Source organism: Tenrec ecaudatus, chromosome 11, assembly GCF_050624435.1.
Source record: "Tenrec ecaudatus isolate mTenEca1 chromosome 11, mTenEca1.hap1, whole genome shotgun sequence".
NCBI lineage: Eukaryota > Metazoa > Chordata > Mammalia > Afrosoricida > Tenrecidae > Tenrec > Tenrec ecaudatus.
Window position 1 is genome coordinate 15,762,558 of NC_134540.1, and position 16,494 is coordinate 15,779,051.

The 16,494-nt window shown below is 43.4% G+C and overlaps 1 protein-coding gene across 1 annotated transcript in view; it reads right to left on the reverse strand.

Annotated features, from left to right (window-relative positions):
* The window catches only part of FREM2 (FRAS1 related extracellular matrix 2), a 191,887-nt gene that overhangs the window by 159,792 nt on the left and 15,601 nt on the right, over positions 1-16,494 (reverse strand). The window contains exon 2 of the mRNA XM_075563602.1: positions 15,659-15,748. Coding sequence (XP_075419717.1) covers positions 15,659-15,748 — 90 coding nt within the window. The remainder of the gene's footprint in view (positions 1-15,658; positions 15,749-16,494) is intronic.

Consider the following 16,494-nt stretch of genomic DNA (forward strand, 5'->3'; position numbering starts at 1 on the left):
TGGTTGATGAGTGATTGTAACTATGGATGATCTGAAATATAACCCACTCCACAATGGAAATTCATTATACATACAAAAAAGAATTAAGGTAGCTTATCATCTCATCTTAGGATGGGGGTGGTGTTATCCTGGACCCAATATAATCATAAGGGCCCTTATACAGTAAAGAGAGAGGCAGATGGTTAACGTCACAAAGTGACTAGAAGATCCTATGTCCCTGCCTTTGAAGATGAACGGAACACGCCTCTCAAAAAAAACAACAAACAAACAAACACAACTCACTGCTCTCGAATCAATGCCAACCCACAGCATTCCTATAGGACAGGGCAGAACTTCCCTTGTGAGTTTCTGAGACTATAACTCTTTATAGGAGTAAAAAGTTTTGTCTTTCTCCCTGGCAGGTTTGAACAGCTGACCTTAAGGTTAAGAGCCCAACACACAACTCCTACTCCACCAGGGATCCTAGAATGCCTCTATAAGCTTAAAAAGGGCAAAGAAAAAGATCGTCTCACCAAAGTATTAGTTTATAGAGTGAGGTGTGTGTGAGAGTGCTTCAAGAAGTTCACAGGAAAATGGAATTAAAAAAAAATAAAAGATTTCCACCATTTTTTTCAGCTATCTACACTATGATGGCATAGTGGTTATGCATTAGGCTGTGATCTGCAAGGTGAGCAGTTCGAAATCAGCAGCCACGCGGGGCTTTCTACTCCTGTAAATAGTTACAGTCTCGAAAACTCACAGGGGCAGTTCTACCCTGTCCTACAGATTCGTTGTGAGTTAACTCGATGGCAATGAGTTTGAGTTTCTTATACAGTTCTATCTAATATCTCTATATATGTATATATATGTATACACACATATATATATGCTAGAGAGAGAGAGAGAGAGAGAGAGAGAGGTGGAATGAGAACCATTAGCAGAGAAGCGCTGTTTATGTGCAACTTATCACTGGAGGATTTCTGAGCTAGTAGACGCTCAGAATAAGCATGTCAGGAATTCTAAGTTCAAAAGATCACTATAAACCATACTTTACCCCCATTATTAATGCAAGGGAAAATGACTGATAAATGGGTCTTGGTATCCTCAGTTCTTAAAAGCAGCAAGAATGAAGCTTGATTCTCCCTGTCAGCAGGGGAGAAGGCCCCACAGGTGGTTCCAATGAGCTTTCTAGCCCTGAGGTAGGGATGCATAATTAGCAATGAGCGCTAGATCAAAGTCACTTAATATTTCATCTCTCACAAAGGCCGACATCTTTTAAGTGCCTGCAATTTAAGAAAACAAATGATAAAACCTAATTATATAATAAATAAAGACAATGATTGAGGTCTGGGCCTGGGACTGGTGAGCTCATCTTGGAAGGCTCTGCACTGAGGACTGCAGGAGTGCCGGAGACCTGGGACCCTCACAGCTGCTCAGAACCTTGCTCTTGTGAGTGTGCCCTCAGGCTCCCCACCGCACCCCCCCTCCCAGGTGCCAGGGCAGAGGAACCTGAGCCAGCTTCTTACAAGTGGCAACACAGGCCTTATAAGAACAGAGCACACAACCAAGAGGAAGCCATGGAGCATCTGGAAGGCGTCATCAGTGAGCCAGCAGCGGAATGTCCCCACAGGAACCGCAGCCCCACTCTTTCAAAATAGGCCATGCAGCAAATGATGATGGCAATGATTTGCTGGACGGCTTAGACCTCTCCACGGCCATCAGTCACGTCCACAAGGACTTGGGTGGACATGAACGAAGAGGTAAAATGACTCCCAAAGGTTAGGTCGCAAGGATAACTCTGAGAAAAACCACTTCCTAAACAGTTCCCTGTAGCTTACTTCTTAGTTCCAGAACAGGAATGGAATGCATGCCAATCAGTGCTTTTTCTGCGCAAAATATGTTAAAGCAAGAGAAGACTTACGGGAAGACAAAGTGTTGTTTTTTTCCCTCTCCTAGATTTCAGAAGTCCGCCAACCAGTTTCACCACTTGGTGCTCAATTTCTGGAGTGAACTTCGGCTGAGCTATGTTTGACATCACTGTCTTCAGGGTCATGGACTCCAGTCTCCGACCCTGAGAGATAGATGTCAAGTAGTGGCAGATGGGCTTCCAGGATGAAGGGGAACCCAGAAAAGATCGGGGGACCGGGATCTCTGGACGAAGGAAGTCACAGGTCTCAGAGAAGAAAATAAGGGGAATTGCGGCTTGAGTTCCTTCTTCAAAAGGTCAGATCCCAGAGGCTCAAGACCGTAGACTCAGGGGACATCTTGGTCACCCGGCATGCCATGCTCCGCAGAGTCATGTCTTACACCCTACTTGGTTGGGTGTGTCCTGACTGGGGTCTTCAAAGCTGGGAGCAGTCATGTGAGGTGCAGCTTTTGGTCTCTCCTTATCTGAAGCAAAGTCAAGTGAAGAAAATCAAAGCTGAATGGAAACAACTAACCCAGAGGACGAATGGACCCCATCAACTCAAGTCTAAAAAACCCCGAGACCAAAAAAACTAGATGGTGCTCGGCTCCCACTGCTGACTGCTCTGAAAGGTATCGTCGTAGGAGGTCCTAGATAGAGGGGAGGAAAAGGCGGGCCCAATTTCCTAATCATCAGAAAGACCAGACTCATTAGTGGAACAGAGACTGCAGGAACCCCCAAGACTATGTGCCTTAATCACCTTTTGGGTTTGGATGTGAATTCATGACCATGGCTCAATTTTTAACCCCCTCCAAAGAGGCAGGCCTATAAATACACAGCAACACCAGGGAGGTGCATACTCTTTAGAGCAATCAACCATCAAGACCAAAAGCACAGCATTTGCCCAGGAATAAATCTCAGGAGGCAGAAAGAGATACGAAAAAACACATGGAATAGTAAACCCAGCACAGGGAGGAAGTGCAAAGACCCTTTCAGCGGGTGAGGATGGCAGTCAATGTCACAGAATGAAATGCGCATGAGTTGCTGAATGGGAAACCTATTTGCTCTATAAATAACCACCCAAATCAAAATAAAAAATTATAAATAGATACAATAGAAATTTTTAAAAAATGGATACCAGGAAAGGTGCTGATTGCAAAGTTCAATTAAAAATTAAAAGGAATAAAAGCAACTCTAAATTACAAATCGCATATAATGATCGCTGTCTTTGTTGTACCCATCTTTTTCTTTTAATTTATTAGTACCAAGAACACTTAATTTATTCTTGGGCAACAAGACTTTGCCAAAAGTGATTTTTACATTAAAGAGCATTTAGGAGTCCCTGGTGAGAGAAGCAGCGAGGCCCAGGAGACCCCTGTGGGTTTACAGGGCGCACCAGGCACATTGGGTCTCCTAATGGCAACTGACGCTGGGGTTTCTTTTGGCTTCCCACCCCACCCCGCCAGTCCTAATGTAATAATTCATTCTGGAGACATTTACCCTAACGACACTGTATGCATTCTAAATGTACATCTTAGGGAAACCAGTATTTACTTAACGACGCGATTCCTTACACACACACACACACACACACACACACACACACACACACACACACACACACACAGCTTTTACTGACCCATCTTTGGATTCTCAGGAGCAGAGGCCTATTAGTCAAACGAGCTCAGTGAATACACATGAGCCATTCTGAAATTGGATGGTCAAGAAAAACAAGCCCCCCAGCCTCCCACATTTAAATGAGGAAAAGTCCATTAGGAGGCCACGTGAACCATTGGTGAAGTAGGAGCAAAAACATGTAGATCTTATTCAGTCTGTGTGGTCTACTCATGTGTCATTTATCACCACATTACACTTCCATGACTTATTGTCCCTGATTTACGAGCAGTGTTCCATAGTAGATTTGTCTATTTCATCTTACTGAGAGACTGCAGAGGGTGGGGGGGGGGGGATGGAAGGGTCTCAGTGGTTTTACTACTCATCAGGCATAAAGTGTGATATTGTAGTTGTAAGTAAAATTCATATATTACATGCCATTCTTTATAGGTAGTTCATAAACCCCAGATTCTAAAAAACAGATAATTTTCTTGAATACCACAGAAAAGCAAGAATGTAGGTGTCCATGCTAGGGACTCAATTGGTGCCTGTTTATAGCAAAGTGTTTGCTCACAGCCGCGTCTAGCTTCTAAGGGACAAGCTATGAATTGCCTTCTAGTTGCTTTCGATGTTTGACCCCCATGTGTGTCAGAGCAGAACCAGTTTCCACAGGGCTTTTGATGGCTGATTTGGGGGAAGTGCCACCATCAGGCCTTTCTGCCAAGGCACCCTTGGGTGGGCTCGATCTCCCATCTTTCTGTTGGTAGCTGGATGCATTAACAGCTTGCACCACCCTCCACTGTCTCCAAGCAAGACATGGAAAGGAATCAACCCAAATAACACGGAGTACAAGGAAGATGAACATGTTCTAAAATTGATTGTGGTGACGATTGCCCAACTCTTCTGGATATGATTCGACTATTGAATTGTATGGCATGTGGATTAAGTGCCGATCAAACTATTAAAAAAAGAAAAAGAATCAATATCCACACCGCTTATTTCCCAAAGACCCCACGGAGAATGCCAAACCATGCGCTCCTCTTACTACTTGAGCGTGCTTGTTTTCTGAAAGCTCTGCTCATCTAAATGGAGGTCAGCCAGCTGGCCTACCTACAAAACCAAAACAACAACAACAAAAACAACCCTCCAGGCTGCCCCATCACCAACTAAGTGGACAGCACCACCCTCCCCCCAGAAGAATTCCCTTCAGAAGACAGCCCTGAAGGAGAGGGACTTGTCTGACCAGGGCACACAGGAGCCAACAAGGGGGGAAAGGGGGAAAAAAAAGAGTGAAGCACATCCTGGCTCACCAAGCCCTGAGGACAATGTTTCTGCTCAGAGCAGCAATGCACATAGACCACCACAGGCCGGCCCCACCACGGGACACTGTGTTCCTCATTGACCCACAGCACCACTGGGGACAACACTAGAGACACACGGAGGGAATTGTGCCCGCCCTGAGCCCACTATGCCGAAGCCAGACACTGAGGGCGTGCTGCAGAGCAGCGGGGGGAGCAGAGCAATCAAGTCCCCAGGGATAGATGTGGGGCCAGGGCATGGCACCCATCAGACTTGACTGGAAAGCACTCATAAGCACAAAAAACAGACCCTGAACGACTTACAGGGTTTTATTGTTGTTGTAGCTATTGTTTTATTTTCTATTGTTGCTTCGTTGTACGCAGTTTTGTGTTGGTGCATATTGTTGTCCCTGCATGTCTACCTTGAAGGGATAGGCGGGATAAACAAGCCGTAAGAGAGAACAATGGGATGACAGTTCCAGGGGACATGGAAGATGGGGAGGAGGGGGAAAGGAAGTGGGTATTAACAAACACAGGGACAAGGGGGCAACAAGTGATCCAAAATCAGTGGCAAGGAGGTCTGGCAGGGCTGGATCAAGGGCAATGTAACCGAGAGGAATCCTGAAACCCAAATGAAGGCTGAACATGATAGTGGGACAAGAGCAAAGTACAACGAAATAGAGGAAAGAACTAGGAGGCAAAGGGCAGTTATAGAGATCTAAATACAGGCATATACAGATGTAAATATATTTATATATGACAAGGGGGAAATAGATCTATGTACATATATTTATAGGTTTAGTATTAAGGAAACAGATAGACAGTGGGCCCCTGCTGAAGTACTCCCTCAACACAAAAACATTTTGTTCTAACAATTCAGCAGTCTGAGATGCTATCGCTGAAGACAACGGGTGCACAAGCAAATGTGATGAAGAAAGCTAAGGGTGCCTGACTATCAAAAGATATAGCATCTGAGGTCTCAAAGGACTGAAGATAAACAAGCGGACATCTAGCTGAGAAAAACACATGGAGGAAGCACACCAGCCTGTGAGATCAAAAGGCGTTGAAGGGATCAGTTATCAGGCGTCAAAGACCAAAAAAAAAAAAAATCATAGCATTGTGAAAGTGAGTGCGGAGTGGGGACCCAGGGCCCATCTGTGGGAAATTGGACATCCCCTTGCAGAAGGGCCTGGGGGAGGAGACAAGCCCATCAGGGTGCAGTGTAGCAATGATGAAACATACAATTTTCCTCTAGTTCTTGAATGCTTCCTCCTCCCCACTATCATGATCCCAACTCTACCTTACAAATCCGGCTGGACCAGAGGATGTACACAGATAGGAACTGGAAACACAGGGAATCCAGGACAGATGAGCCCCTCAGTACCAGTGGTGAGAGTGGAGGTTGGAGGGAAGGTGAGGGAGAAAGGGGGGATAGATTACAAGGATCTACATATAACCTCCTCCCCGGGGGACAGACAGCGGAGAAGTGGGTGAAGGATGATGTCGGACAGTGTAAGACATGACAAAGAAAAAAATATGACAAAAGAATAATAATTTATAAATTATCAAGGGTTCATGGGGGTGGAGGGAGCAGGGAGGGAGGGGAAAACTGAGGAGCTGATACCAAGGTCTCAGGTAGAAAGCAAATGTTTTGAGAGTGATGAGGGAAACAAATGTACAAATGTGCTTGACATACAATGGATGGATGGATGGATGGATTGTGATAAGAGCTGTACGAGGCCCCAATAAAATGATTAACAAGAGAAAACAACCCTCCAAACTCACTGCCATCGAGTCAACTGTCCCTGTGGCTCTCCAAGATTAGAACTTTAAGCAGGAGTAGAAAGCTTCTGCTGATTTCAAACTGCCGACCTTGCAATTGGCAGCCCCACACGTAACCACTACGCCACCAGGGCTGAGGCACAGTAAGTATATTTAAGTGATTCCAAGACCTGAATAAGCAGGGACTTACGACTATCTTCAGCCTGTTGTGGCTCACAGTGTTACAGACTTGAAATAAAAACGATGCTTTGAACTTCCTATTTGCTAAAACTAGGTGTTTTTAGTTTTGAGAAATCAGTTACTATAGTTATCCTTAAAAACCTACAAATTTTATTATTGTCATCATTAAAAAGGAGAAATAAAGCCTGTAAACTGTTATCTGTTGAAGAGATAAGGTTTTGCATTTTTTTACTTTGATGATATGGGGTGTCACGACTACTTCCTTTTCTAAAGAAAAAGTTAGTTTAACTACTTACACAAAATAATTTTGTCAGCAACTCTTAGCCTGTAACCTTTCCATTCCTGTATGGCCCCCAACTCCCACCAAAACCAACGGAGGTGTTTGTTCCTGCCCACTGACCGTTTTCAGATTGGATTGTTTGTCTTTTTGTTCTCTAGATATTGGTGTTTTATATAAATTTTAGCGATTAATCCTTTGTCAGATATATTACTGTCAAAAAATTTCCCCAGCCTGTAGATTCTCTCTTTACACTTTGCAAAGTCTTTCATGTGTATAAATGTCTAATTTTTAAGAGCCACAAATCATCTAATTTATCTTCTGCTATTTTTGCATTTTAATTTATGTTTGGCAGACTATGGATGCCATAAATCAGAGTCCCTACTCTTTCTTTGAAGATCTTTGTATTTTTAGGTTCTGCATTTAGATTTATTTCTAATAAGAACTCATACGCACCCAAAGTTGTGATAATTTAAGGAAAGTTCCCTCAGAACTCAATTCCAAAACAAAGTATATCCCTATGTTTTTATAATTTTGTGATGAACCTCAACACTCATAGCTGGTTCACGTTAGTGTACACATTCCTATGTTCAAGAAGGCGCACGATCTTGATGGACATTGGGCAGGCAGATACCAAAGAAAGACAGGTTTTTAAAAGCAGGAATCCCTCAGAGGAAGACCTCATGGCGTGAATTGCTCTTTCGAATTGCTCAAGGAATAAAGAAAGGCTCATGACCATTTAACGAGAGCAGCCAACATCCTTCCCAGGACCTGCATTTTAGAGGATCTGGGACTCTTCTGGGGATTGAACATACTTGTACCAGGGCCCGCATGACTTCACTGGCTCATTATAACTCCTAAGGCATCGGTGCCTCCCCCTGTTTCTCTTGTCAGCAGCAATTAATTTTATTGCCAAGAATGCTTGCTTCCCGCCCCACCCCCAAGCTCAAGACGTCTGTATAATCTTTTAATGCTTGTACTCAGCCCTCCTTGTTCTATTCCTTGTGATTATTTCTATTTCCCAGCCTTTCCTTTAAATGCGAGCTAATTATCAGTAATTACTTTGCCTTAAACCCCATCGTTACTTGTCTTTCTCAAGCAAACGCTTGTGCTTCTTCTACTGAGATCAAGAACTCCCAGGCTCCTGGGAGCTTTGAGCTCCATTGTCAAATGTGGATTTAAAACCTGGCAGCTTCTTCTCCTGGATGATATGTGCATCTTTCAGTAGTGTATGAATTAAGGAACCTCGTGAATGGTACCAAGAGACATCGGCATAGACAGGAGCAAATAAGTCTGGCCAGATACATTAGGAAAGCCACACACAGATGTCATGTTTCACTGCCAAAACCTAGCAGGCAGAGTTCACTTTCTGAGACTGCAGGTCACACGAGAGATCAAACGAGGAAGCAGCAAACCAGATTTTATAACGCAGCAAGAAGTGCGGCTTCTCTTCCACAGGGTAGCAAGCCAGATAGGCAGCCTACTGGATTCTTATTTTGAACCTAATACTGAGTCTTTAAACTGAACAAAATTTTGTTTAACTACAAAATTTATTTCACAATGATAGCTTAATGAGGACCAGCAATACTTTTTGTGACAGCTTTCTACTAGAGGCGCTCTGGTGGCATAATGGGTGACACAATGAACTGTTAAGCACAAGGTCAGTGGTTCAAACCCACCAGCTACTCTGCTTGGAGAGCTGAAGCTGTCTATTCCTATAAAAATGCAAAGTCTCATATGCTGAAAGGGGCGTCTCTATCTGTCCTGTAGGGGCACTAGGAGTTGGAATGGACTCAGTGGGAGGGTGGGGTGTTTTTGGTTTTGCTTTACGCTTTCTACTTTCCATTTCTAATGTTATGTCACATGAGGGAAGACATCGTTTCGGCGGAAAATACTTAAGGGTGTAGTGCTGGTTTTTACATTTCAGTGATTCATAGAAAACCTATATTCCAATGATATCTCAATTTAAAAACCAAAAAAGAACAGAGAGCAAACGCTGGAGGGAATGGAGATAGATCGGAACTCTTATACACCGCTGGTGAGCTTGTAAACACGTACCATCGTGTGGAAAGTGACACAGCACTGCCTAAAACACAAAAGAATATGCTTGTGGGGTATATTCTCCAAAGAAATAAGAGACAAAACACAAACAGACATATGCCTCCCATGGATACTGCATCAGAGTTCCCAATAGCAAGAAGCTGGAAACAGCTCAAATACCCATCATTAGGATAACAGATAAAGAAACTCTGGCACGCGTGCACACCCACACCCACACCCACACACATACACCCGCACACACATACACCCACACACACACACAAGGGGATACTACACATCCTTAAAAAAACAGTGACGAATCACCTCATGACACGGATGGACCTGATGCCGAGTGAAGTTGGTCAGTCACAAAAAGACAGATATGGTATGAGTCCGCCGCTATAAGGGCAACCATCAAGATGAAGACTAGCTTCTGCTGTCAAATCATGTAATCTTTTTTTTTTTTCATCATATTTTCTTCCATTAGTTTTTATTTTTTGCTTATTTTTATCATAGATTCATGTAATCTTTTAATCCGTTCTTCCAAGTCATGAAATCGTGAGCCAGCCTACTGCCCAGGAACCACATAGCACCCCTTTTATTTGTACATCTTATAAAATGAACCAGAAAAACCAAACCAAACTCACAGTCATCAAGTCAAAGCTAACACATAGCAACCCAAGATGGGTTTCTCAGACTGTAATGGTTTATGGGGACGAAAGCTTAGTCTTTCTCCCCCAGGGCTGCTGGTGGTTTTGACCTGCTGACCATGGGGACCACTATACCACCCTGGCTCCTAAAAAGAACCACAGACATCTATAACCCATAAATATATTAATTGAGTTCGGGTTCCCATTTAATTCTAGCCTCAATCTAAGCACAATTAATTCTTACGAGACGGTCCCATTACATAGTCGCCCTTGTGAAGAGATCACAGAAGATACGAGTGCTGTAGCAAAGTGTGATGGAGAAACCAGGTGGTACCCAGCAACCAGAAAGAACAGTCTCAAATCTAGTTTAGATTTGGCGTCTGGAGTCTTAAAATCTTGTCTTTAAACAAGCAGACATCTAAGTGATTTATCAACTAAGTTGACATAGAAGAAGCACACCAGTTTGTGTGATCTAAGGATGGTAAATAATCTAACCCAAAGCCGAAGGAGAGAATGGTTTCAGAGCATCAATTCTGAACACCCAGTTTTTAGAGGGCTGTGGATGACAGCGGAAGGAGGCAGTGTCACTATGGATTGAAGGCGACATGATGGCAGCAATACACAATAACAACACATGCACTCAGCCTCTGGGAAATCCCCTCTGATCGTATGAGAGGGCACCCCCCAAATGATGCGCCTTTGTTTTATTTTTTTATGTGAAAGGGATTTTTAGTGTGATTCTTGTTTTGCATGATTTTCTGCATATGCAATCCAGGGTAGGCAAATCTACAGAGACAGGACGTGGACTAATGATTCCCTAGCAGCACGGCGGGGCGGGGTGCTGGGGGATGGGAGCTAACAGCAATGAGGGCGAGAAGGAAGAAAATGATCTGAAATGGATTGTGGTGACGGTTGCACCGTTTTTCCCAATTGGACTCTTTTCTTGATTGGATTATTAAATTGTATGATAGGTGCAGTAAAATAAATTAAAACTATTTAAAAAGAAAGAAAACAGGTTTTTTTCTACCTGTATAATTGTTTGCATGATAAACCAATTCATTATTTGACAGAAAGTATGAGTAACGCGGGCTCCAAGCTGGTGGCTGCTGTGAATCGCTTCCACCTGAAGTGTGCGTCACCAACACGTCAAAGGACTTTCCTGGCAATGGGTTTCATGTATGTAAAAAGTGAGAAAGTTCTACTACAAATCTTTCTGGGGAATTTGTCTAAATACTAGGATAATATATAGTATATATGATATGTATTATATCTAATGTGAAGGGTTCCTTCTCTACCCATGAGATCTGTGTGAATTAACATATTAATGTACCACGGTCCTATAACATTCTTGCAGTGGGAAAAAAAGTTAAGACCAGAAGTGCAGTCAGTTTGTCATGGTGGTTTGGGGTGCAACACTGGAGAGGAAATGACATCTGAGCCGGGCAGCAGAGTGATTAACAGTCGCTGAGGTGGAGGGTGGGACATACCTGGCATAGTTATGTGAGTCTGGCTTCAGAGGACAATAAAGAGCTAGACAAGCACCCCAGAGAGGAAACAAAAAGTGGATGGGAAGCACTTTGATGCGGAATCGCTTATAGAAACCTTACTGAGCGTAGAGGGTTGAGCATGAGTCAGACACAAATGCATTTGACTAGATAAAGAGACCACGACTCGTCCGTGGGGGCTTGCGTGTTGCTGTGATGTTGGAAGCGATGTCACTGGCATCTCAAGGACCAGCAGGGTTTCCCAACATGAACAGATTTCAGCAGCGCTTCCAGACTAAGAGCAGACGATGAGGAAATAACAGGCTGCTCACCTCAGAGGACTTAGCCGGCAAAATCCCTAGGGAGAGCATCGAACAGTGCCGGTTACTGAAGAAGTCGCGAATGGAAGCTGAACGGTGTTAGAGAGAGAGAGTGCCAGAACAATCTTCTTCATATCACATGCAAGTAAAATTTTGCTAAAGATCATCCAACAATGATTGAAGTAGTATGTTGACAGAGAACTGTCAGAGGTTCTGACTGGATTCAGGAGACATGGAATATTGTTGACATTAGCGGTTGTCCTCTCATGCCTATTTTTAGCAGTATACACTGATCATTGTTTGTACAACTAGAGTAAATCAATTCCTTATTTCTGTGATCCAAATAATATCTAGTTATGTACCAAACTTATAAATAATAAGTAACAATGAAATGCACAGAAGGTTTAAGGTCTGACTGAAAGAACCTAAGGAATGAGGGTGTGTGTGTGTGTGTGTGTGTGTGTGTGTGTGTGTGTTAAAGATATGTGCTATATCACCCAATATTTATCAGGTTCAACACACAATAGGATCCAATGAATTATTACTCAGCATTCTCCAGTCCTCTAAAACTGTAGTATTTAGTCCTGTTATTTGTTAATGACCCTAAAGCTCTCCCCAAACCAACAAAAGCAGTGACTGTCATAAGCACCCTTCATGGTGGAGAGTGACTCACCCTTTCCTGCGTCCTGCGGAAGAACACCACAGCTGCATTTGCATGATGGTGGATTACAGTCCGAAACTAGAGGTTTCAGGCTTCTACGCAATCTCCACTCATTCTTGGTCCCCTATACTTAAAAACAATACATTTCATTTCTAAGTTTCTTCAACTCTTGTTTGCCCCAGGAAATGCTTAGACACTTTCTGTCTGTCCTCTAGCCAGCTCAGTCATGTCCACCCGAAGAAGATGAACTTGGTGGATGAAATAGGAAAGGCCTCTAAATTTTGCCCCACCAATTCTAGACTTGTCTTTCAGATGTAAACCTGGAACCATTTCATGACAGGTGATTGATACTTGAAGTACATCATCAGAAGGCACGGTTGTTGAATTCAGCAGTCAAATCCACCAGTCCTAACACCTCTGCTACCCCACAGAGGGGAAGAGTCCTGCTCTTGAGAGGCCTATGTCGCCCTCTGACGAAATGTGGCTGGGGACATTACTTCACTTCTAGGACACCCTCTATCCCTCTACCTGAACAACGAGAATAACCCTTGCTCACGGGAATCAAGGATCTGGCACAATTCCTGAGACACATCTTAGAGAACTGACAACAGTGGCATAAGGGGACACTTACATGGCGTTTACACTGCTAACACGGGGTATTTTGAAAACCCATGTTTGTATTAAATGTTCTGAAAATGATGATGGCAACAAATGTATAAATGTGCATGACACAATGGATGGATAGTGATAAGAGTTCTATGAACCCCCAATAAAATTATATATATATATACACACACACACACACACACACCAAACCAATTGCCAGAGAGTTGAGACTGGCCCATGGAAACCTCTTTAGGCTCCAGAGAACTCCACCGGGGAATGGAAAGCCAGGTCTTTCTTCCGAGGAGCCTTTGGATAGACCAAAGGACCCAAACCTGCAGAGAGCAGCTGCCCACTTAAGCATTTGCACCCCTCAGAAACTCCAATACGTTTATATTAAAACCCAACGTCATCCAGTTGTTCCCGATGCACAATGACCCAAGATAAGGTTTCTGAGGTTTTGTAAAATTTTCTGAGGGCAGCCAGCTATATCTACCGCCGGTGGAGTGACTGATGAGGTTGCACCGCCTGTCTTGTGGTTAGCAGTCTCGTGCTTACCCACATTGCCAACGGGTTCCTATTCAAGCCACAAAACATCCACTTCTAGAGTATATTCTGGTTAAATTATCGGCTCTACCACTGGAAACATACATAGATTCAGTTGGATCGCCCAAAGATACAAAATCCCAAGGTGTACATCCTTCCTATGCAATATGAAAGCATGATGTCATCTTTTCACGGCAAATGCTGTAAACATTTATGTTTCGCGATGTTCACACTTCGGATGGAGCAGAGTTTCATTCCAAAGACTTTATAAATATCAATAATCTGGTCCTTCTAATCCAAATGTTAGAATACTTTTAAAGAAGAGTAATGATCTTGAAATAAAAGCCACATCGATATTTTAAAATAATTTAACCCTAGTTAAATTATTTTAAAATTTCGATGTGGCTTTTTCTTCATTTTTAATCTTCGTGGTCTCTATTGTGCTTATTCTGCCAGCAAGAAGATTTCTTACATCAGAGGAATTCAAGTAACTCCTGTACAACACACACTTTACTGCACCCCCCAGAGCCCACCTGGCAGGCTATCCTGCCCATGGAGCCGAGGAGGCGTAAGAGAATTACCTCTGGAGTTTTCCTCTCTCCCAGGCAACTAAAGCTTGTGAAATACTTTAGTTCTGATTTCCATAAGCTCAAAGACAACCTTTAGAGGCCCACCCACATTTTCTGCAAAGCCAGGAATAAGCCCACTCTCCCCAGGCAGTCATTCTTCGCATAATATTTTGAAATATGATATTGCACAGCGTTTCCAATGTTTGGATACAAACCAGAACTCTCAAGTGAACGCTACCCTTCTGCCCTGCTGAGGAATGCGTGGAATCATAAAGTACAAGCATGTTTCAAGGACTGGGGAAAAACCAAAGTGTAAAAACAAATCTATCGACTTGCATGCTTTAGAATATTTGCAAGTAACGGATTGTGACCTTTTTTGATCAGGTTCAAAAAAATCACATTTTCTGTTGAGTTTGATTCAGTTGTTCTGAGAGGGAAAATGTATATCGATCTATATTGTGTCTTAAATCAACAATGTTGATTTTACTTCTTGATAGGCGGTACTCAATTGAGGAGTCCTGGCAGTGCAGTGGGTTAAACGATTAAGCCCTAGGCTGCTACAGGAAAGGCCAGGGATTGGGACCCACTGGTCACTCAGCAGGAGAATGATGAGGCATTCCGCTTTCATAAAGAGTCACAGTCTTGAAAGCTGTAGAGAGAAGTTCTACTCTGTTGGGTAAGGTCAGTACGAGTCTGAAGGAAATGGACAGCCCTGGGTTTGATTATTTCATGTAGATTTGAATGCTTTCTGGTGGCCTATTGGGTTCAACACTGAGCTGTTAAGCTAAGCACAAAATATGATTTAAACCCACCAGCCATTCCCTAGGAGAAAGGCGAGGGTGCCTAGTCTCATAAAGATTTACAGTCTTGGAAACCCACCAGGCAGTTAGTTCTGCTCTGACCTACAGGGTCACTATGGCTTGGTGTAGACTTGATGGAAGTCGACAGTTATTGCGGGAAAGTTTCCCATCTGAGCAGCAAGATCTACCCATATTTTCTATAAGTTGGTGTCTTTCTTAGAACTCTATTTCACACAAACATTCCTTTGATCAACATGGAGAAAATTCTGATTCGGTTACTATAAAAATAAAGACAATCAACTTATTAAGCTTACTTAACTTATAGCAAAATCCATCTATGTTGACCCCAAGTCAATGTGCTATTTTGCCTCTCTGGCAACACCCCAAAATGAAAAAATGTCATTTTTTCAGATCTGTGACTACCATGTCCAGTAATACATTAGACCAATGCTTCCGATCCTTCACAATCCACTAGAAACACTGATGTTGGGGAGAGAAGATGCACATTTATTTAGAACTGATTTCTTGGTGAAAGTAACACATTTCCTACCGGCATCTGGTTGCAAATCGGACAAAGGCACACCCCTGGAAGACCTACGCTGGTGAGCACACAGCTTGTGAGTGGAGCCGGGGCCCAAGACCAGCATCCACTTGGCGCCTCTAGCAGCAGCTCTTGTGCAGGGCGTGATCTGAACAACTGTCATGGAGATCAGATTTCCATGGCTCTTTCTTTCCAGTGCTGTACACATCATAAGCTCTCTGTATCGCCAGCGCTTGTCTCGCCATTGTTTGCCTAACGGGCCTGTGTCAACTACAGCCAACACATGTTTCTATGAGCACAACACAAATCCCCTCAGTATAAATGAAGACAAGAAGACAGTGATATTTGATACCGAGTCTCATAGACGTCACTCTCCTTGTTCACACAACAGGCGCGGGAAAGACTTACCACTGTCTTCCACCGTAAACTGGAAGGCGTCACTGGTGGCGTTCGCCCCTTCTCTTAAGACGTAGCATATTTTGGTGTCATCAATGTCAGCTAGAAAAATAACCAAAGGGCAAGAGGATTAATGGTTACTGGGAGAAAGCTGAGGGCATGGCTTATGGCACATCCCATTAGGGATGCCTTTCCTGTAACCACATTTAGGCTGCCAGCCCCGCCTAGGGGGCATGGTGCGATCGTATTTCACATGTCTCCAGGCCCCTGGATTTCAGCTGCCCTGTGGAAATCTGATTCTTTCCACAGATAAATAGAACCAAAGAGCTAAGTTACAATAATAGCAAGGTGTTGCTCTTTCCCAATGGTACTTGCATGTTCATGCACCAAAGGAGTGGCTATTTAAATATGTTATACCAGTCACCATAACAAGTGGACAGGAGATTATTTTGGGGCCTGGCAGATTTCCTGGAGCTCTTGAAATCACACTGTAACCTCCTGGTAGGCCTGGCCTTCCGTGGAAGGCAGCTGACTTTCCTAACCTCTCGTGGCATAACTGGCTGGTTTGAAGTTCTCCAATGTTTGAACCACCACCAAAAAAATAACCCAAAGGATGAAATTTGGAAAATATAAATCTCACCGATTAAAATAACTAGCACAACCCAATAGCAAAAAGAACTCGAAACTGAAAATATTTGATATACGCTGGAGTCCAGTTCTTATTAGAGACATCGGCCGTGGCGGCCTCAGGTATGCTTCTAACATCGCTCCCTGCTCTCCCTATCAGAGCCCTGCACAGATCTGTTCACAGTGTCATGGAGACATCTCGACCCATGTCACCGGTTCCT